This window comes from Leuciscus leuciscus, assembly GCF_965113295.1.
Source record: "Leuciscus leuciscus genome assembly, chromosome: 16".
NCBI classification, from domain to species: Eukaryota; Metazoa; Chordata; class Actinopteri; order Cypriniformes; family Leuciscidae; genus Leuciscus; species Leuciscus leuciscus.
The window spans coordinates 21,138,272-21,162,882 of record NC_138740.1 but is presented as its reverse complement, the minus strand read 5'-3'; the positions used below and the strand labels follow the sequence as shown (position 1 = coordinate 21,162,882).

The following is a 24,611-nucleotide window of genomic DNA, read 5'->3' as shown; positions in this document are numbered from 1 at the left end:
TTAATCTCTCTCTGTGCTATTTGATATGTTGTTTGTTGTTTTGCAATGTTCCTCATTTCGTTTAGAGAAGGATCGTGATATGCTTGATCACTGGTTGTTGTACTACATGCAAATCAATTTAGACACTCGTTGTCCCTCCAACATTTCGAGAACACGATTGGTGTAACCTGTTAGAAGGAGATTTGTAGGCAGTTATTCTGTTGCCCCTGGTGTGTCAGAATCTTCTTCTTCTTTTCTTTTTTTAAAATAGAGCACATGGGGCCGTTGCAGACCGCCTGGAGACTGGTTACCTAGAGCAAGTGTGCTCACACAAAAGTCCCTAGCCACTGGCTACATGATAACCTCGTGTTTAACACAACACAACGCAACACAACAACATTCCCAGTTGCAAAATGCAAAAAAAGAAGAAAAAAAGGACAAAATATTATGGTCAATTCTGTAAATGCCCAGCTGATGTCACTGCAGACTAAATGACAGAAAACACAGCTTCAGCCTTGCTATTCAACTACTGTCGAAGACAAAATCATCTAAAGTCAAACCAGGTGATAAAATTGTCTTGTTGTTGAGAGATCATCTTTAAACGATCTATTTTAAAGGTCACATGGGGTGGATTAGGGTTTTGTTCTGCTCTGCGGCTCCATCTAAACAGAATGTTTAGTGTGATTACATGAATAAAAGAAGGTGCTGAAAAACATTTTAAATTCATTAGAATCCAGACCGGGGATAAACAAGCTATGTTTAAGCTGTTTGAGTTAAAAGGGCCAACGTCAGTTCAGTTTCATTCTTCAGCTGTAGAGTCTGTCAAATCAATACTCCAAATGATAGATGCTTGAGCCTATAAACCTGTCATTTTATTTCTCCTCTTTGACAAACAACGCAATCCTGTGACATAGTTGTTGGCGTGGTCCCATCATACCTTTCCTCTCCTGTCCATCTATTAATGCTCATGCAGTAAAAGATAAAATGTCAGATTAGCCAGAGATAGAGAAGGAAAAAACATGTCACTCATAGTAATACACTGCTTTAATTTGTCAGTGCATGCTCTATTTTCAAGATGGCTTTTGTTCAGTGTGTGCGTTGCACTAATTACCATGATCATTCAAAACGCAGCACTACTCTTGCTTGCAGCCTCCCACACGAGCTCTGAAAAACAAATCATACTGCCACACAGACAGATGCACAGATGACATCTACTCTTTTAGGACAGATAGGTATAGCAAACATAATTTCAATAACAGAACAGCACTGGATGAGGTTATTATTAGCAGGTCAGATGGCAATGCCAATCAACATGAATTAACATCATTAATGACAAGGGCACTTGACAAATTATGGTCGTTAGATATCAGACCTCAGTGTGCTTGTCATCCATTGGAAGTCTGATGTCTGTATTGGTGACTTTATTATGCATAAACCCCCCCTTATGAATCGCATGCAGCTCTTGGGTTAGATAATCAAGTCTTGTATCTTTAAACGCTATGCATCCATGAGTGATCATTACTAAACACGCTGAAGTTGGACACTTTGATATTAGCATTCATGTTTTTGTTTTCACTTAGCTCAAATGATCTGAAGGCAATCTGCTTGTTTGAATATGTGAGAGGGAGAAATAAATGACATGAAAAACAGCTTACGGACAGAAGTTGGTTACACTGAGGCTCTTTCCCAAGTTAAGGCATGGAATTGCATGGGTTGGCATGGCAACCGTTTTAGGAGAACTGAGGGGGTATGGGGGGTGAGGTTTTGCTTACAGAATGATGAAGTTCTGAGTGAGGCATCAGTCTGGCTTATAACAGCCCTGTGTTGCAACCTTTCTAATATAGACATTTAAAAACGGGTTTCAAGCCATGATATGTTGCTATCACTTTTTACACTTAGTGCATTGCATTAGAGATAAAATAAAATCTTATAAAATGTCCAATCTTATAAAACTATACAATGATAATATTGAGTTTGGCTTTTTAATAGTTTAATATAATATATATGCACGCACCCTGCCCCGTTTCATGCTATGGAGAGTTGGACAGACGTCAGTCATCACGCACTGCAACCGAAATTCATTATTATTGTAATGTTATGTGCTTTGAGACATGAGGTAGTTTAACGCCATTGAAAACTCTGCTGTGTGCGTTCATGTGTTTTGAAGAAGGCGTGGCTTTGGAGACGCTCTGAAGTGAGGGTGGGATATTATGCTTTCAAAGCTAACTTGCTATTGCTAGCCACTCTGAAAATTGCTTACCCTAACTTTTTTGACAATGATAAGTGTGTTTCAAACATCCACCTAAATGATATTTACGATTTAAACATGATCTCACAGGGGCCAGCCCTATGTTCCCACAGCCCTATGTTCCCATGGCCCTATGTTCCCACATTTCTAAGAACATTTTTTTACAGAAAATTTGGAAAATTAGGCCCAATGTTCCCACAGCCCTATGTTCCCACAACCATATGTTCCCACAGTCCTATGTTCTCCCCTATGAAGGGTAGGTTTTAGTGCTTGTGCTGGTACAGGGATAGCCCAATTACATCCCAGAAAAGTCTCCCTCCTGTGAGGGGTAGGTTTTAGGTATGTCAAACAATCAAGCCTAATTCCCCCACGAAGGGTAGGTTTTAGTGCTTGTACTGGTACAGGGATAGCCCAATAACATCCCAGACAAGTCTTCCTCCTGTGAGGGGTAGGTTTAGGTATGTTAGGGTTAGGGTTAGGGCTGTGGGAACATAGACATGCTCCCATCTCACATTTGATTTTAAAAGGAAATGGATAGGAATTTTGGGGATGCTAAATTCACCCTGCAACAGAAGTGGTAAAGCAAATTTTATAGGAAGGTTATGGAAAAGCAATGTGAACTGTATTGAGCCCAATAAATGTGACACACCATTTCAGAATATTCACTTTAAAATTATTCAAATTACAAACCTTGAGGCTTTTACCCCCCAGAATGGTGTAGTTACAACATCTACCAGCAAGGGCTAACTGTGTCATACTAACCAGCCAAACCATGACCATTAATTATGCACCTCCTTGGTAAATACATGCGTGAATAGCATAATTAAAGCTCACTCCTGCACACACACATGGTTTCTGAGGAGGCGAGTCTGCTTATGATTGTGATACTCTGTTCTGTTCTGTTATTGTAAGTGACTGTGGATTGTCGTGTTTAGAACATTTGGGGAATTTGTATAATTTTTTTCTATTCTGATGCATTTAAGAAACTTTGAGAGCAGGACATGATTGAGTGATAGAGAGCAGGATGTGAATTAATATGTGAAATTCAAGTTTTTCCAGAAGTCTAATAGACTTTATTCACAGCAGCACCATCTTTGATTTTTAACGGGAATGAAAGCGAGCCTGTGAGAGATACATATCTTCAGTGGGTTGTACTGTTATTTAATGTGTTTTTGGATTGCTCTGCCGATGAAACACTGCAAAAATATCTTTCTAGTAAATTTCAGTAGACGAAAAACCTCCAGACATCATGAGCTGTGGAAAATTATATAGCTTTTTACAGCGGATTCCATTGAAAACACGGTATAAGTCTATCCCTCACTGCCTCGCTTTCATACCCGTCATGGCGCTGCTCACAATAAGGTCTATAATGACTTCTGTTTTGTAGAGTTTGAACAAATGGTTAGATAATGTTTTCAATTCTAAATCCAAGCAGATATATGCAGACATGTCCAAGTCTTTAGTTTTGCAAGTGTTTCGTATGCCAATTGTCGTTTCAGCTGCACCAAACAGAACTGCAGCTCAAGCTGGGTCTTAAATTTAGACACCTCCTCAGTAGCCATACAAAAATTCTCCGCTTCAGCTCTCAGAGATGAATGCATACCTGTAGGCACACAATTAGCTGAGTTCAGATAGTGCTGAATTTCTGAACACTTGCAAATGCAAAAGCACAAAAGCCTCTGGCACTTTATATGTCTTGAACATGAGCTGGGAGTGAGTGAGTGAAAGGCCAGGCCTATGGGGGAAACAGAAGGAAGAGAACAAATGTGGCATTTATCGAGATCAATACAGCACTCTGAGAACCAACAGAGCTCAAATAAGATGTTCTGAATCAGTGCAGCTCAGTCGTGAACATGAATTCATCTGATGATGACGTTGAGCAGAAAGACAGAGATAGATCAGATAGATCACTTGGCTGTAGATTCAGGTATCATTCATTCTTTAAACATATGCAAACATTAACTGGCTAAGAAGAGAGAAACAAGAGAAAATATAGACTTACTGTATATTAAAAAAGCAAATAAATTGATAGAATACAAAAAAGCGTTCAGTAAGAAAAGTTTATTTCTGAATACTCCTCATCAACATGTTGGTTCTTGTCATTACATCTTGCTGCTGTTTTTAAAAGGTATTTTGTGAGGTGAATGTGAAAAAGAGGAGATTTTTGTATAACTAGGGCTGTCAATGTGATATGTTGATTTAGTGTAAAATAAGCAATAATAAAATAAACAATGAAAAGACTTCTGTTTCCTGATTGACAAACCAATTGCAAAATTATGAATTATGGACTGAGCGCTTATGTTCAATGATATGGAAAGAAACAATATACTGACTTATTGACAATATATAAATGACTTTTTGTAAATTCTTAACGCTGCCATGCCACAACAATGTTGTATTTGTAAACAATTAATGAATTTAAAATTCGTTTTATTTCTCAGCACACATGGAAATACACAGTATGCTATTAATTCGATTAATTAATCAGCATATCGTAATTCATTCGATTAAAATGTTTAATCGATTGACAGCCCTATTTAAAACTAGAAGTGCGAAACCAACAAAAAACATCTAAAATACAGAATTTCACTTTAAATACAAGACCAGAAATAATTCAAAATATAATCAACGAAACAAATAACCCATATAATGGAAAACAAAGGCCACAAAGTGCCGTTTTGTCAGCACAAATGTTCCACGTCATGTCATGGTTGATTCTCTCTACTTTGTACAAACGGAATCGACAATAAAAAGGACAGACGACGTAAGGACTGCGGAAAGTCCACTGGCAAAGTATCGAGGAAGGATACAAACAGAGAAAAGCTCCACCACTGAGCCTCAGAGAAAGTTCTCCTGTATGGCTGAATGAAGATCTTGTGCTTAGAGTATTGACATTCAGTTTTACCTGTGCTCGTTCAAAGTATCTGATAATCAAGTCCATTAGAGCTCATCTCATCCATCTCGCATCCTGTTCTGTGCTTGAATCAGTGCGTCCAGTCTGGTAGAGAAACACAAGGCCTGATGTGGCACCTCCAAATTCTAAAAGTCAGTTTAAGATGCAATAGGTTTGAGTATCATCATTTGCTAATGACATCATTTCTATCATGTCTATGTATCCAAAAGTGTTCATTTTATTGGAGCATAAAGCAATGATTGTAGCAAACAAGCCGTCGCCAGCGTGCTTTGTTCCTCTCAAATGGACTGTTAGAGTCAGGCTATTAATCTCACAGCACGAGCAATTTATGTTGTTGTCCCTGTGTCCGCTATTAGGCGGATTTCCATAAAATTCTTTTCATGGAATCGTTGTCTACGTGACAATATTTAAACTGTTATTACAATGACAATATTATTACAAACAGAAGTTTTAGGGTTTCTAGGTAGACGGTCTGCTGGGTGCTCATGCTGCCCTTGAATCTGTTAATACTGTCACAACTTATTCGCCGTTCAGTGTGGGAATGATGTACTATACATATCATCAGCTACTTCAAAAGAAAAATGTCATGTACACCAGGAAAGGAAGACTGAACGGAAGTGGCACAATAACAATAAAACAAAAAGTAATAAAAACAAAAAGCGTAGTCTACACCCCCTTTCTCTCTCTGACGTTTTTAACTCTCAGACTCTATTGAGCAGCATGGATAGGGGAAGCGGTGATTGATCCAAAGTGTTCATAAGTAAAGGGTGAGACTGTGAGCTACAGCAGTAACAATGACAGGACTGGTAATCAGCCTCTCCGCACCTATGGAAGAACTCACCTTCCCTAGAGAGGCTTGCCAATCAAACCCGTTGGAAAGGAAGACATTTGTAGACTGTGCAATGAAGCTGACACACTGATGTAGCACACTTCCTAGTTTTTCCTGGGACGACATCAAACAAACATTCAATTCATTCATAATTTTTTACTTAAAGGTGAAGTGTGTAATTTTTTTTCAATCTTAAAGTGATAGTACACTCAAAAAATGAAAATTGCATCATCATTTACTCAACCTCATGTTGTTTCAAACCTGCATGGCTTTCTTTCTTATGTGGAACATAAGAGAAGATATTTTGAAGAAGGTTTCAAATTAAGTCCATACAATGACAGTCAATGGAGAGACAAAAACTAGGGTTGCACAATATATCGGCCAATATATGTTCCTTTTTAATGTTAGCGTTATCAGCCCGATCAGAAAATTTGGCCAATGTATTAAAGCTGATAAATAATGGAATATTTCCTTCAGCTGAGACACTTCAGATGCACACTGTTTGCCATTATAGTTTTGAATCACTTCAAAAAAGAATAGGGGGGGGGGGGGGGGGGGGGGGGGGGATAGAAATCAGAAAGAAGAAATAGAAAGTCATACAGGTTTGGAATGACACAATGCTGAGTAAATGACAGAATTTTCATTTTTGGATGAGCTATACCTTTATGATACTTTTTCCTTTCCCAGATTAATATGCAACTATTTAGTAAGCGCTATGCACTATGTGCATCCTAACCCACCTGAATGGGGTGGGATGTTTGTCTGACCAATGGCAGACAAAGGTTATTATTTTGCAATTCTGCTTGGTGATGCTAGTGGCACAGAAATGACACACTTCATCTGAACTACTTGATAAATAATGATGTGTAACTATGGTTGAAGAAAAATGTTGTGTAAAAATGTTCCTCTTACAGAGATGGAGTCAAAGATATATCATAAGGCAGAGGAAAAGAATAAAATAAGCACAACTGGAAAATTGTGATTTGGGGGAAACGAGACAATAAAGAAACATTGCAGTTAAATTGTCAGTAATTTATGAGATTGAGGGACAACTCAGTTTTCTCAAAAAATGATGCTTCATACAAAAACACCTCACGCATGGTCTCCTTCTCCTGCACCAGAGAAATCCCCCCCCCCCCGAAAAAACAAAACAAAAATCAAAACAAAACAAAAAACACATCTTATTATTAGAAAAGTAATTTTCCTCCATCCTTATCTAAATTCATTTGGAGCTCAAAGTGTGTCCATGAATCCATTTGGCAGTACTTTAGTGGCAGGTGAGCTGTACGCTGCAGTGTCTCTCACATCCTCTCCCACTCTTGGTCTCCTGATGTCCCCTGATCTCAGAGAGGCTGATGGCCGTTTACATCCCAGTGGTGCTGAGGCCCATGGCGGCCGCCTGGCCCATACATGGCAGAGTCTGTGCCGCTTTGGGGAAGTCATGGGCCATCACGCGTCCGTTCTCACCTCCGCTGCCCATCCTGGTCAGAGTGGAGCTGAGCATGGCTGCGTCAATGATTTGCTAGGACAAAAAAAAAAAAAAACACAAAGAAGCTGCTCAGCACATTGCACAGGCATTGCAACACAAACGACAAGAGAGAGCTTTTTTAAAGCCGGCTAACTGTACTCACCAGCTCTGACCTCAATTACGCGTAAACATATTTCATTTGATCTAAGGATTTGCTCCAGTCGGTACAGGCAATGATTCATGATAAGAAATGGTGAAAAATAACAGCCATCAAGTGCAGCAAGGATGAGACCAGTGCCACACTAACTTAAAGCCACTCTCTCATGTAGCAATTTTACATAATGAAACCCTGTAGGCTTGAAACTGGAGCTAATGATGTGGATGTTGGCTTGCACATCCTTGACGAATAAATGATTTAAATCCAGCACACTTCAGTGGATTGCTGGGGATTATGTTGCTCAGGCTCATGCAGACTAATTGGCCTGCAAGCAACAGCGATTTGTTGCTGTGATATTTTAAATGTGGCTGTTATGCGATTGTAATGTCTTAACACTTGAAGAATGAAGAAGAATGTCACATAGCGGAAGAAGACAAAAAAAAAACAAGGTGAAATACATAACAGTGTTAAACTTAAAGGGATAGTTGACCCAAAAACTAAAATTCTGTCATCGTTTACTCTCCCTCTTGCCGTTCTCATGTTTGTTAACTTTTTTTATTCTGCAGAACACATATTTTGAAGATTCTTTCAATTATTTTTGTCCATACAGTGAAAGTGACTTTCAATGACTTTCCTTGTATGGACAAAAAAAAGAGATTTTTCTAAATATTTTCTTTTGTGTTCCACTGAAGAAAATAAGTCATATTAGGTCTATTTCGATATGTCCCACCAAAATGTACTGTTTCAGTAAGAAATACATAAACACAGGAAAAGAAAACGTACTCAAGTTATCATGGCAATCTAATCATTTTAAAATTGCGGTCACACTTTATATTAGGTGGCCTTACTTAACCATTTGATAAAATTTACGCATGTACATACATGTTGTTGCATTGTAATTACATTTAAAGTACTTACATTTAAATAAGATTTGTACTGTTAACTTTACCCCTAACCGTAACCTAACCATAACCCTACCCTACTCCTAAACATAACCATTCCTCAAACTCATTAGCAGTAAATGTGGGAATTTTCAGAACAACATGTAGTTACACAGTAAATCCATAGTCTTGTAGGTATTTAATGCTATTACATAGAGGTTAAGGCTACTTAATGTAAAGTGTGACCAAAATTGCGGTTCCTACATGCTGTCTGAAAAAGATATTTAGGCAACGCTGTGTTTCGTAAACCATGTCTTAAAATTACCTCTCAGATTTCCCTTTGAAAGACCTTAAATTAAAATGATGAGTCACCACATGGGTTTGTGGGTAATTAAATCTATATAAGTCACTGTATTCTTCTTAATTTTGTAAGCATTTGAGAGCAATGTGCTCCAGGATTAGAGAGAGGCGCAGTGGGTGGTATGATGTTTACACCCACCCACAATTACTTCTTAAATGCCAACACGTTCCTCTGCCAGATCCCCAAGAGGAAGTGAGGTCAGTATACGATAGAAGTTATAAAACAATATAAGTGCCAAATGCAAAGCCCATAATTAAATGTGGATGGATCTACATACGGCACTATACTGGGCTGTAGATGCTAAATGGGTTATAATGGTTTTTACACACCTTCATCCTTCGAGACTCGATTCTGGATTTGTAACAGAACTCAACAAGGGCCACCAGCATGGCAAGCCCAAGCCCACCAATCAGAATGTAGAAAACTCCAGCCACATTACTGAGGCTCAGAGCGCTGGTCTTATCCTGCAGAGCAGAGACGACAATCAAACACTCGAACTGTGATCTGTCACACAAACACATTAACACACACAAATCTACAGGACAGCAACAAACATAAATGATCTCTTTCTATTACAGCTATTCAATAAACACACAACATGATCTTTACAGCTATAAGATATAATGTACACTTAATGTACACAACCAAATCTAGACACTTATACATTCGCTATATATTTATATTATGATAACTATGGTATTCATTCTGTCACAGTATTTAAAATTAATCAGCAATAAAAAAGAGCTGCCTAAATCATGCAAACGCATGCGTCAGCTTGGAACAAACAATCTTTCAGGAATTTCTGACTGTCTTGGCATAGTGGTTTCAATTTGAACAAATAATTATAAATAAACAAATAAATAAATAAATAATATGAATATTTAATAATAAAATATGAATAAAATCAAAGATATCTCCCTGTTTACATTTGAACTATACCTCTGAAATAAAATATATAGTCCTTATTATTTAAAAACATGCAGGTATAAACCAAGTTTTTTGTCTTGTTTATAGAATTTCTTGGCTTCTGTGTTAAGAGTTCTTGCCCAAAGGTCATTACTGAGACCCTTTGGCGTCTCTCTCTGTCTCTGGTGGCAGAGACGTCACGTCAGGGGTGGTGGGAGTCAGTGACATGCATCTGTTTGGTGACCGTATTGAGGTCTCATCCATTGGCATGCACATTGTCTTTGGACAGAGACAAGACAGCATTGAAGGACTCTAAGGGAAAGAGCAATCCTGTTAGAGGGCATTCCATGGCAACGCTTTTCTCTCCAGACTGCCATTTACTCATGCTGAGATGAATGGGTGGCTTTAGGCTTTATATGTTGCTGTTGTTATGAGGGGGAGTTTAGGAAGAAGCAGATACCATGGGGGAAAAAAATACCGAACAGCAACTATACTGAGCACCTCAGTGTATCATATTGGTTTTTCTTAATTATTGAAATTCTGTGGATTTTTTTTTATTGTCCATTTAATGTATTGTCCATTTAACATGTAGGCCTATTGGTATAATTCCTCTAGAATAAAGGCAAGGTCGGAATATCTCTTTGCTAATTACTTGTATGGCTTCATGTATAAATTCACTGGAGTAATGGAGCTGAATTTTAAAGGGATGGTTCAGAGTAAAATCAACCTAGGGTCCTTTGCAACATGACCTCGAGCCAAACATTATTTTAAAATAAACTCCTGTACATCAGGAGTTTATTTAAAAATAATGTGCCATACAAGTAGCCATGAAGCCATACAAGTACAGAACCTATTTGTACTACCGTAAAAGTTTAGAATCATTCTGGGCATTATTAGTAGGGTGATTTACGAGATATAACCTTGGATCCATTAGCGCCTGCACTAAGCCGGCTGATATCTCTAAATAAGCTCTAACTTTAATAATGTTCGACCAAGGGAAAAAAGGCTTCTGGGGGGTGTTTGGCTCGAGGTCATGGTGCAAAGGAGCCTAGGTTGATTTTACTCCGAACCATCCCTTTAATATACTTATGAAATTAGCATAATTCAAGACTATAATAGTAGTATTCTGATGTAATGTAAACTAATTAAGATTAGCTACTCTTCAATATTAATATTTCTGACCTCTCTTTTCTGAAGTATAATAGTTTATTAATGTTATATCTGAATAATAGTTTAAAACAGATGTGACTGCTAATATATTTATATATATATATATATATATATATATATATATATATATATATATATATATATAAAATTTACTTCATTCATTTATATAATAACATTTTATATTTGTAATAATATAATGTAATATAATATAATATAATACAACATAACTCTTGGACCCAGAGTCTGATTTTATCCTTAAGCAAGTTAATTTATTGATGAACACATGATTTATGAGTGAAGAGGTTTGAGTTTTCCACATGAATATGTACGTACGCACGGTTAGAGAATGCGACCAAATGAGCAGGAAAAGCTCAATAATTTGTAAATGAGGCAAGCTCAGAACCAAGCACTGAAGTGAGTGAAAAAAAAAAAACGATGTTGCCTATTTCTATAAATACACCACAAGCATCACATCTATTTTGTAATGTGGGAAGTAATAGGGGCCAGACAGCAACATGATGACAGTGCGCACAAGTCTCTTTGTAAATGGCAGATTGGAGACAGAGCGTTGGCTGTGGTGCGTGTTTGAGAGAGAGGAGGACAGGGCCTTTAGTAAAGCACTAAAGCTGTATCTCTAAGTGAGGGAAAGGACCAATGAGTGAACTGACCTTTCTGGCGGAGTCCTTGCTTCCACACTCCCCCTTATCGTACCACCATTTGTTTTTCAGTTTGTCTAAGACGGCTTGCTCATTGAGTTTCAACACCGCTAGGTTTACGGGGATTCTTCAACCAGGAAAATAACATAAATAACATTACCCATGTTATCTTATGTTATTCAGCATTTAAGCAAACATACCATAATTACTTTTTGATGTGTTCTACATGTCTACAGATAAATAGAAAACAAAACAAACAAAACAAAAGCAGAAAAAAAGGAAAGAACAGCACAGTCACAGAGTTTGAAAACTGTCACTGCCAAAGTGATATGCATTAATACTCCATCTAGCTTTTGTGACCTTTCTCCCTACTGCAAGATGTGTATTACTATATCACTTTGGGTAACCGGCAAAAGAGATCGAAAACACTCGGATTTGCACAATTTTGAGTATGATACTCAATGTTATAATTGACTGTCAATCATTTAAACGCCTCAGTTGCATTAAACAAAAAACGAGTTGGAATATGTTCAAATGGTGTACAACTGCAGCCGAGGTGTTTGTTAACTGAGGTTGCCGGTTACCCCCCCAAGGTGGTGGTTACCCGCTGGATAGCTCATATTGGGGCTGACCTTGGAATCACCTCCTCCGCTGCCACACTCTCCCTTGTCGTACCACCATTTGTTTTTCAATTTGTCCAACAGGCCCTGCTCGTTCAGTTTTAACACTGCCAGGTTTACTGGGTTTCTTGAAATGATAATAAAATAAGCTGGGTCAGCATTGGTGATATGATACGGCGAGGCAGAGGTTGTGTCAAATAAAAGTGAGTCTATTAAGTCGTAGAGGAAGTGAACAGAACATAAAACTGATCTGACTGTATGCCTGGCTCTGCTGGGCTTGTTGATGTAATATTAGTTGTCTTGTGTTGTGCTAAAGTGTAAAAAAAAAAAAAAAAAGTACTGTGACCAAATTATGAGAGATTTTACTGAGCAAGACCTCGTATTGTGGGAGAGGAAACGGGACGAATTAGCAATGCTCTGGATTTAAGCCCTTTGTCACAGCGTGGTCTGCGTAAGAGGATTCCCAGATAAAGTCAATATTACTGTAGATTAGCTCTGGAAAATCGAATACGCCGTGGTTGCCTTCCATATTTTGGGAAATCCCAACACTGCAATCAAACCCAGAGCGCTCTTAATGCGGCCCATTCTCATATGTGTGGCGGTGTCTTTCTCTGTAAAATCCCTGACTTCTTTCTGTACCCCTCGAGACAGGGGGAGAAAGAGGCCGATGTGCTTATGGATGACTAAAACAAAGCCAGACTTCATCCATGAACGTTAATCTGAAATCGGCAGAGTACACAAGACAACAAGGATGTCAGGGAGGATAATGATAGGTAAAACCATCACAACATCTAAAATGGAGCACATGAGAGGAGAATTTAGGAGAAAGATGGTGAAAATGCCAGAAGTTGATGGTCAACATTTACGTTCATCAGCTTTGGACTAGTAGGAAAGAAACATTTGTGTTACTGTTTGAAAGGCCTTTATGAGTCATAAGAATGCAATTTAAGTGTCTGTGAGACAATATTTTAGGTGTATGGGATACATTAAAGCGGATAAATGTTAAAAATAAATTGCTTTTTTCTATTTATCAAAGAATCCTGAAAAAGTATCACAGTTTCCACAAAAATATTAAGCAGCACAACTGGTTTTCAACATTGATAATAATCAGAAATGTTTCTTGAGCAGCAAATCAGCATATTAGAATGATTTCTGAAGGATCATGTGACACTGAAGACTGGAGTAATGATGCTGAAAATCCAGCTTTGCCATCACAGAATAAATAACATAAAAAAGAAAATGATTATTTTATATTGTAATAGTATTACTGTTTTACTGTGTTTTTGATTAAATAAGTCTTGGTGCAGTCAAAAACATTAAAAAAATCGTACCGACCCCAAACTTTTGAACAGTAGTGTATCTGTATTGTTAAATGGAGTCTAGATGTTGAAATCCACTCTTACAAAATGTTTTCTATACTTGAATGCTACTGAACAGGCACACAGCTCTAATTCAAATCAGAGTTTAGCATTTAAAAAAGCACAATGGGCTTTGTGGGCCGCTTTGGTCATTATTCTCAAGGATGTGTTCTTTGAAGTATGTATAAAAGAAAAGAAGTATTGAAATGCATTTAGTCAATGTGGTGAGATGCAAGTATGAGACGTGATAATAACACATACACATTAAAAATAGCGATCTTGATGATAGAATTATGATAAGCAGGAGTATACATTTTGTGGTAATGAGAGTTGATGGTACAGAACATAAACAGACAATTATAACTAATTTCAGTCAACACATAAAATCAGAGGTTACAGAGGAGATTCTTCTTTGAAAAATGATAAGCTCGGTCCTACAGAACTCTTAAGCTAAGTCTTATTTAACATTAGTTGTGGCTACTTTATTACATTAATTTCAAAATAGACATTTTAAAGCTGAAGTGTACAATTTTTTGGATACTAAATACTTTGGATACTTAGAATTGTCTATGCATATTAACCTGAATAAGGAGAAACATTTTAAGTTAGCCATTTGTAGGAGAAGCCCTTACACTCTTGTAATGCCTTCAGAAATCTCTCCAATGTAAACTCTCATACTTTTAACGATTCATAATCATTGTCAAAAAAGAAAACATTTTTGGTTGAAGTATTAGGGGGCTCAGGTGTACCTCAAGGCGGATCCTTTGGGTGTGGCTACTCCATAGCCCTTTGAGTCCAGGTTTCCTCCCACCTTCATGGTGTCACATGGTTTGCGCTGTTCAATGTATTCATTCATAGTGGATTCCAGCAGATAAGCATACTTCCCTTTGGACTTCCTCACCCGCACGACACCGTCGTCTGTCGTCTTCACAAATACAGAAGGCTCTGCAGACTTCATGTAGGACCACATCTTCTCAAACACTGCGATCTTTGATCTCTGAGGAAGGGGGTAATAATGAAGTCAGGTTAAGAAGTCCGATTTCTGTGTTTGCCTCAATATGTTTGGTGTACACGATGCATCGATCAAAGGTAATAGTTCAAAAGAACTGCTGTTTTGAAAAAATACACTACAGTTTGGGGTATTAAAAAAAAACAAAAAAAACTTTTATTCTGCAAGGATGCATTAAATTGATCATAAGTGACTTTCATAACTTTATAACTTTACCACTATAACTTTATAACTCTATTTTAAATAAAAGCTTCTATTTAAAAATTTCCATACCTCAAAGAATTCTGAAAAAAGTATCATGATTTCCACAATAATGTTAAGCAACACTGTTTTTAACACTGATAATAATAAGAAATGTTTCTTGAGCAGCAAATGCTGAAAATTCAGTTTTGCCATGAGAGAAATAAATTGCATTTAAATAAAATTTAAATTGCAAATAAAACAGTTATTTTAAATTGTAATAATATTTCACTATATCGCTGTTTTTACTGTATTCTTGATAAAATATGTGCAGCCTTGGTGAACATAAGAGACTAAAAAATCTTTAACCCCAAACTTTTAAACGTAGTGTACATGAATAAAGTTTGAAAGATGTCGATTATAATTGAATAACATCTTAAAACATCAATTTCTGGCTTTTCCTCACATAAATCTGCCACAAACAGTCTGTCTATATACTCCCACACAGAACTGAAGATAGCAAATATACCACGTGAAACACAGACATAGACGGAAGGCGTCCTTCTTCTTTTTTACATTTCTAAACTTGAATTTAAAATACACAAAGTACCTGATATCGTGGTCCTTCAGCGTGTCAATTCAGGACATTTAGATTAATTCTGTTTGTATTCTTGGTGTATGGATAAAATGTGCAAAAATTTTACGTTTAGCTTCAACAAAAGCTTCTCACCATAGTAGTACTCTCATATTTGTACCTTATCTTCTCCAAAGGGTGCATATTAATACCTTAGAGGTGAATATTGGTACATTGAAATATTAATATGCACCTTTTAGTGGTAGATAAGGTACAAAGCTAAGGCACAATCTTTGAGAGTACTGATAAAAGCAAAATTTTTGCACATTTTGAATAAGAGTATAGTAACATACTTTTTCTCTTACCCTGAAGAACTCTTTGGTGGATCCTCCATCCAGAGTTCCATAAGCAATCTCTGTTTGCTTGGCTAGATCCTCGGCACTCTCAATGGGTGACACCATCCTTTCCACAGTGAGGAAGGCAGCCAAATTGGCTGTGTACGAGGAGATGATAATCAGAGTGAAGAACCACCACACACCTCCAACTATACGACCAGAGAGAGATCTGGGGGGTACAGTTTAACAACAAACAGGTGGTTAATTGTCTGGAATATTGCAGTGATCCCTATCAAATTAGACTCATTATGAAGTGTCTGAATTTTAATATGATTTCCATTTCTAGCTGTGCACACAGTGGAAAGATAACAGATTAATTAATAAATGAATGACTTTATCAGCAGGCATATATGATGAAAAAAGATCTTCTTATTGGCCAATCTAGTCATAAATCAGATCTGGATCAGAGTTTAAACAAAATTAAAGTAATTTACAGTCTTTGTATGGCAGAATTTAATTATCATCACAGCTCGAAATGTCTGAAATATCACCTATATATGAGCTTAATGAACAGACCGGATGACTGCTGAAGTTACAATAAAACATCTTTGTAATATATAATTGTGTTTCTTTCCTGGAAAGGAACTGGATGTAGTCAAACTGATCCTGAAACTGAACAGTTTTATGAGAGTCGGTATGCAAGAAAAATTCACAAGTTTTTTAAAATAATTTCCCCAAAGCCTAAATTAAAAAAAAATAGATGTTATTTTTCATTTTGAATATATTAAGTTGTGCAATAACATCAACATCAAAAGTGATAGAAATAAATTAAAAGTATGAAACTTAAAAAAAACTAGTTAAACATTAAAAGTTGACTTTTGCTTGTATAACTAATAACAATAACAACAGTAATAATATTTTAAAAACATGATATAACCCCCTCATGCTCTTTTTCCACAAGATATGACTTGGTTTGATCTCTGACTTCTCTATGCATAGGCTATGTTTATTAATCTGACTGTCCTCAAATGTTATAAACATTGTTCATCTTTCACTGCTCCCTTTGAATGAAAGTCTTAAATTTAATCAAAGATCCTGTTCTGCCAAGCTTGCACTAAAGTTCTGCTTTCCAATACATGCTGCGCACAATTCCGCCCTTTTTCACTTTCAAGGGAAATATACATTCTCTTCACAGCCTCCAATGATATTATCAGTTATATTAAAGGGGCCCATAAACCACTTTGAATTTTTATAGGGAAGCAAAATGTCCTGCATTACAAAGTTGTTGGAACATTGTTGGAATGTTAATAGATCCAAAACAAAAATTATAGTTCATGCTTTCTAATAAAAGTCTGCATTCAACTTAACTGCCATTAACAGAACCATACCTTCTATTACCTTGGAAAAAACAGCACACATTTAACTTTAGCATGTGAAGAGTTAAGTAAAATGACAAATGGATGAAAGTTATTTGTATATGCAGGAAAATTACTTGGGAGGGTCTTACATTTTGTAAAAGATTATTTGATCAACAATACACTATGAAACAGTAATATTTGTGAAATATTATATTACACATTAAAATAATATGTTCCTTCAGAAATCATTTCTTTTGCTGATTTGACGCTGCTCTTATTTCTTGAAACATTTGTTATTATGATCACTGTTGAAAATAGTAATAGCTTAATATTTTTGTTGAACAAAGAACAGCATTTATTTGAAACATTGAAATATTCAGTAACATTATAAATGTCTTTACTGTAACTTTTGATCGATATAATGCATCCTTGCTAAAAAAAATTAAAATTCTTTAAACTTTTGAACTGCAGAGTATTTTCAAACAGGAATGACTTCATTATGTCCTACAATATCAAAGATCACAATATTTGAGAGGTTTTGAACCAATTTAATGTGTCCTGCTGAGTAAAAAAGTGTGTGTATATATATATAGTATAACAAAAAAGGGTAACAAATAAAGTCAAATGCCACCCCTCAAAAATTCTGGGTCTGTCTCGACTCTCTACCTAGCCTGGGAAAACCCAGACAACTTCCGGCAAATTTAGATTTGCTCTGCAAGTAGTCTGGCAAAGAGCTCATTCAAGCCCACTTCTAATCCGTCGAAATCGCGGCACTAATCAGAAACGTTGGGGCGGGCTTTACACAATGACGATCGCTCTGATTGGTTTTAGGTCTATCCAATTGCGCCCAGAGGCATTTGAGCGACGTCCGTTGGTGAAGCGCACCAACTTTTAAATGCATTATTATATTCAAATTGCAAACACATGAGGACAGTCTCCATGAAAGACCCACTGGCAGATGAACGTGCTACTACATTTCTCTCAGAAATGGTAGGAAATTAAATTAAATTTAATAGAGATTTTAACTGTGACAAGATGATTGACAGGGCAGTTTACGTGACAGGATGCACGCGACAGATCCGTCCGATAAAGATGACGAAGTAGTATGTCCCAAAGCTTGCCTACTTTTTTGCTACACATTCAAAAGTAAATACCTTTTCTTCACAAAAAGAGTACATACTTTTATGGCGTAGTGTAACTTAGGCGAATTGGGACGCAGCATATGGCTTTACACGATGACGATCGCTCTGATTGGTTTAGGTCTATCCAATTGCGCCCAGAGGCATTTGAGCGACGTCCGTTGGTGACGCCCCTTTGGAAATGAGTTATTAATGAAGCTTTGCCAGACCATAACTCAGTTACTGCTGAGAATGGTCTGGTTTTAACCAGGCTACTCTCTACCTACTTCAGCTTAAACTGTCTCTCTTTCTCTCTTTCAGGTGTACTCTGCTCATCTCTCTCACCAGACCTGTCTCCCTATTTTCACATTTCTGCTCAGCTGTGAGGAGTGTGTTATGAAGTTGACTTCCATTCAGTCTGTCAAACAGACGAGTGCAGCTGTTTTGTGAAGTACGTCCACCTTTGTAACCAAAGTCAGTATTGTGTTTGCAAACAAAATTATCGCCATAAAATCATCATTGTTGTATCTGATCTTAAAAAAGCAGAATAGCCTAAGGATATCTGTATCTGCATTTTCATATGTCAGAGGTCATGTAACACCTTTAAGAAACTATTACGGGGCTCAAAAATATTTGAACACACACAACTTGCACATTAGAAGAATACCATGCAAATCCCCTAATGAATACTCAAAATGAATTATCAATCTAATCCGGAGAATTTGGGTCACTCCTACACTGAAAGCAAAGTAAAAGGTTCTCGTGGACAAACACTGTTTCAAACACACTCAATCACGTCTCCATGGAGACACGGCGACTCACAATAGAGCTGTAACTAAAAATAATAGTCTCCTTGTCGTTCTACATTGTAATGCTGCAAAATGTCCGTTCCATTACAGAAACTTTGAAGCGCGCTGTTGAGAACGTTGTGACATGCTGATCATCTCTTCGTACTCTGGTGTCACAGTTCAGTTAAACACTGCAGAACATTTCCAAACACTCGGGATGGCAAGGTCACCTCGACAGTGGGAAAGGCCCGAGCAAGACCTCCCTCCAGGCTTCTGTGTATGTGTGTTTGTATTGTGAAATTACACTAATGTGCTTGTGACCTAAACGTAATGTGTATGTGACCTGCTAGTGTCATTGCGTATGGAAGTGTTTGTAAACCGGAGAGTATTTTTGTACGGGGGAAAGGGAATCTGGACAAAGCTGAAGTGACAGTCGGAGGCCCACGGGAGGAAGGGGGCACCACGGCGCCTGGGTTGAACTGTCATGCTCGCTGAAAGCCTGATGGTCTGACCCCGCACAAACACAGACACAAAGACACACTCCACATCTCAAATAATGTTCCTAAGGCACACAACATGTATCGCTTCCTCGGGGTAACTGCTCTCTCTATTTCTCTGTCTCACACACACACACACACACTTCTCCGTGCTCATATCCTGGAGTGCTCTTGGTTTATTCTTCAGCAGGTGTGAACAGACAGATCATCGCCTCCAGGCCAATTTAACTCGTTGGAAAATTCATTGGGCCTTTATGTGACAGCTTTCTTAGGAGTCACATCTACACCATCCCTCATGGTGAGTACTCTTCATACCAAGATTCACAGTAGTAGTTCAGTAGAGGTCATTCTGTCTACAGTAATGAGGGCACTGGGTTTTACTGCTGAAAAAACTGACATCTGTGGCTAAAATTACTTAAAGGGACCGTGTGAATTTTCCAAGGCGTCAATGTTTGGCTGGTTAGCACGGCTAAGTTAGCTTATATCATACTTCCTGGTGGTATTTCAACAAATGTAAAGTTACTACACACTTAATTCAAATAATGTAAGTTTCAGTGATGCAGACCAAAGAAATTAATCACATTAATGAATCTAGTACCGGTAGCACTTTTTCTCAGTCCTGTTGCCGATGTACATGCTATGTACTTATTATAGTAATTACAGTCAAAACTAGGTACTAACCCTGAACCTACCCCTAAACCTAACCTTAACCCATGAAGTTACCTTTACTTAGTATTACCTAGTACTTTCTTAGGTAAGTTAAGTACACTAAGTACACACAAGTGCAGGTACTGTTAAATTAAGGTAAACGTGATTTCACCAAGTACAACATGTTCTTGGATCAGCATCTTTGTTGATCCTAGAACATAGAACAACATTCCAATCAACAAATCAGAAGTTTACAGTTCATGTCAAGTAGGGCTTATGTCACGATATCAGATTTTTCACTACATGGTTATCGTGGCCAAAAGAATTCATGATAACGATATATTGCGATATCTATAGAAATCTTGCAAAAATATAAAAAAATAATACTACCAGTCAAATTTAAATTAAAAAGATATTATCTTATTTTTTTACTATTATATACAGTGATAAAGGCTGTCGATTGGCTTTGTATTATAAATACATTATCCTTATGAAAATATCAGACATGACTTGAAGAACACAGTTAAACCATAATACTGTAGCAATGGTGTGTTAATTCTCTTCCTGTTAAATCAGTCAAAATGTCTCTATCTGCGTTTTATTCAGCCAAAGTGATCGCAAATATTTTTCTCCATATTATGGATTTCCTGGAACTTATTACTCATGAGTCTCACTCCGGAATCGAGTATGAATGAAACATAAATTATATGTAAAAGTTTAACGCTCCATAATGCTCACATCGTCTTATTTTGGGCAAAAATGGAAAAAAATACTAAACATAGGATAATCCACAAGTTTTTGTCCAAATGAGCACACATTTGCACTAAAAGCACAGAGGGATTCAAAAGGATAGGGGCAGTCATGGCCTAATGATAAGAGAGTCAGACTAGTAACCTGAAGGTTATGGGTTCGATTCTCAATACCGGCAGGAAATGGCTGAGTTGCCCTTAAGCGAGGCACCTAACCCACAAACGCTCCCCACTGCTCTGGATGTGTGTGTCCACGGTTTGCAGCGTGTGTGTGTGAATTCTCTACTTACTACTCCTATTGTGTGGGGCCAAAACTGTAAGATAACGGAGGCGGAGGTGGGTGAATAGGTTGGTGGTTTTGCCCCCTTTTGCGCTCACTGTTGATTGGCAGGTGCAGACTGAGGTAATTAACGAGTTTTAATCGGAAACTCACGGAATCCATAAAACTTCCACACTGGTGAGCTAACTTTCTTAGAGTGCGGGTAGAGTGTCTCGTCTGTCATATCCCACAACATGCATTTATGCGGCAGTAGCAGCTGCGTGCTGTGACTGCTTGTGTTTTATGACATGTGGCAACCAGCAATAAGGTGCAATACCGCCACCTACTGTTCGTTGGGATGTCAACCAGATACTGGCGCTGGATTATTTACGTGTAATATTATCATACACTAAAAAAAATGATTAGTTGAAATGAATCAATTTTTTTATCGTAAGTGGTTGCATTCAATTGATTTTATCTACATTTAAACAAATGCATTAAGTTGAACTTAATCAATTTTAGTTCAACTTAATGCATTTGTTTAAATGTAGATAAAATCAATTGAATGCAACCACTTACGATAAAAAAATTTATTCATTTCAACTAATCATTTTTTTAAGTGTATGTTTACGATTCATTTGAAATATTACGGTTATCGCCAATACCAATTAACATGATAACGATTTTTCATTTTTTTAAATATCACAGATTACGTCAATACCGGTATTTTGTGACTCCTAGGGCCCTATCTTGCACCCAGCGCAATTGACTTTGTACACCGACGCATGTATCATTCCTATTTTGCACCCGCGCAAAGCGGACTTTTCCCTCCACAGAAGCACGTCGGTAAGTTAGGAAATACACTTGCACTTTGATTCTCTCATCTACACAGAAGCAGCAGTTTTCATTTTTGCAAATCATACATTATTACGATAGATAGATAGATAGATAGATAGATAGATAGATAGATAGATAGATAGACAATTTATTATAAAAGCATACATCTAACTTACACATTTACCCAAATTATCATACGCCTGTTTAACCGAAGTTAATTTGGGTGGGTTTCTCCATCCTCAATGTCCCTGACGAGAACGTCGGTCTCCTCGGCTGTGAACCGCTCCAGGCGCGCGCCTGACAAATCCGCCGTTATAATAGGAATCCGCTTTAGAACAAGCGTGCCTGCTCTTAAAGGGAATGTGAGATGTCGCTCTGATTGGTTTATTTCACGTTACTCCCAAACCACACCTATGAATAATGAAGCTACTTCAGACCAACCCATTTTAGATTTGCGCCTGGCGCAAGAGTCATTTATCCCGCCGGGAAAATAGCAACAGTGCCCAAGACACGCCCACAAAGTTACTTGCGCTTTGCGCTTGACACTTGCGTTTCAGATCGTTAAAATAGGGCCCCAAATGTCAAGTTTAGGCTTAGGCAAGGGTTATGTGCTTCTACATCAGTGCTATTCACCTATCATTTCCCTCTGAGTTTAGGGATAAGTTATGGGTAGGGATATGAAAGTTGTTCCAGGTCCAGGATCAACAAAATACATTGATCAAGGAACATTTCTTATTTGTCAAAATCACGGTGACCCTAAACTAATGTTACAGCACTCAAGATGTGTGCTTCAAATAAAGCACACATCTCTCTGCAGACGAACACAGGCAGTTTCAACTAACAGGTGTTTTTTAGCAGTCAGAATCTAAAAAGACAGTTCACATAAGCATACTGTTTACATAGCCTAGCTGCTGCAACACTCAAATGTGCTATGAAATGCTACAGTGTTGATGCTAGTGGACGTGACAGAGATAGTGAATTATATGCATAGTAAACAGTCTGCAATTCCCACTTCTGGGTGAACCACTAAAAGAGGAGCAGCAATCATACCGTGTCGAGTTAATTTATAAACCATCAGAGCTGTGTCAGGCTGCTGGGCTTCAGCAATTCTCTACTCACATTTTGCGCTTGCTAATCATCTGTGCCATCTTCTCATGAGTTCAGATTACGGCACAGCTCGAACCAAGTTAATTGCTTTGATTGCCCGTGTGCTTACTGTAGCTTCTCTATTTGCTACCGGTCTCTAGAGACGTCAAAGAGACTTTGTTTTTGGCACCTTTATAAGAAATAATGAATTAATGAAATTCCTTCATAAGCACCTCATCAGAAACTAATCAGAATCAGAAAGGCTAGATGAGGTAACTGGGATTTTTATGAAGCAATGGCACAGATGAGCTGGAGTGAATAACAATGTGAACAGTCAGAGCTCTGAGTGGCAGCTCTGACATTTGTTGAGGACAAACACATTTTCTGTCAGAGATAAATACTGTAAGCAGCCTGGTGCCTTCTGTCTGGCCAACACAATCCTCATTACCAAAACACTCATGCCAAATAACTTTTCTTTTTTTTTCTTTTTTATAAAGGATTCTGAGATGGTTGACAAATAGCCTCACATTACAAAAAAAAAAACACACAAGCACCTTTATGTAAAACCATAACCACCGGTTTCACAGACAAGGCATAAGCCTAGTCCCAGACTAAAATGCATGTTTGAGCTGTTTTAACTGAAAGTAACTTGCATTGACAAATCTTAAAATATGTCAGTGCCATGTTTTTTTCTCAAGATGCACATCAATAATTTTTTTTTTTTTTCTAAAGCAGGTTTATAAAAGCTACTTAAAAGCCCTAATTAAACTAAGGCCAAATCCTGCCTAAATCTAAGCCTTGTCTGTGAAACCAGGCCCAAGAGTATTAAAAAGTTAAAACTATTACAGACATAACTGCCCACCAACACGAAAACAAGCCGATTTGATTGCATCTGTCATGGAAATCTTTCTGCCATTTTGAATTCTCAGAAAAACCTACTTTTTCAAACTCCTCCTAGACGGTTATTCCAATTTTCACGAAAATTGAACCAGATCATCTTCAGACCATGCCAACAAAAGGTTATGGAATTCAAGTTGATTCGTCAAACCGTTCTCAAATACAGCGCAAACTAATTTTACGTAGCGCTTGCGAAAACAGACTCAAGGCTGTATCTCTGCAACGCTTTATCGTATTCAGACAAAACTTGGTACATGTCATCACAAGCATGACCTGAGACGACATGCTGCGTTTTGGCGCAGCGCCACCTACTGGTCCGGATATACGAAAAATGGCTATTTTTGCTTATAACTTCTGAACGAATTGTCCAAAAATCATAAAAGTGGTCTCGTTAGATTCAGGGCGTCATGCGGAGTGGACTAATATCTAATTTTCCCATATCGGCCATTTTGAATTTTGTACTAAAATGCTGTATTTTATGAACGCATGAACGTATCATTATGAAACTCGGTATGGGTCATCAATACAATGTCCTGAAGGAGCCTGAGAAGTTTCGAACCAGCGCTACCTAGTGGTAAAATAAATTTTTCAAATGCTTATAACTGGTTGTGGTTGACTTATTTTCACGCGAGTCATCTCCTTAGGTTCCTGAATCCTTGCCAAGTCCAACGATACCAAACATGCTAGGTTTCGCCTTACTGTTTGTGTAGCGTTGTGATTTAGCGCTTA

General features: G+C 37.6%; 1 protein-coding gene across 4 annotated transcripts in view; it reads right to left on the bottom strand.

Annotated features, from left to right (window-relative positions):
* Positions 1–4,273: 4,273 nt before the first annotated feature.
* The window catches only part of gria1b (glutamate receptor, ionotropic, AMPA 1b), a 57,176-nt gene continuing 36,838 nt past the window's right edge, over positions 4,274–24,611 (bottom strand). The window contains exons 12-16 of one of the 4 annotated variants that reach the window (XM_082140521.1): positions 15,664–15,874; positions 14,297–14,544; positions 12,202–12,316; positions 9,167–9,301; positions 4,274–7,492 (exon numbers count right to left, since the gene is read on the bottom strand). In XM_082140521.1, the coding sequence (XP_081996647.1) occupies positions 7,334–7,492; positions 9,167–9,301; positions 12,202–12,316; positions 14,297–14,544; positions 15,664–15,874 (868 nt within the window). In that variant the 3' untranslated portion in view covers positions 4,274–7,333. Of the gene's footprint in view, positions 7,493–9,166; positions 9,302–11,581; positions 11,697–12,201; positions 12,317–14,296; positions 14,545–15,663; positions 15,875–24,611 lie in introns of all 4 variants that reach the window. The other 3 variants (XM_082140522.1, XM_082140523.1, XM_082140524.1) reach the window with 3 other exon arrangements.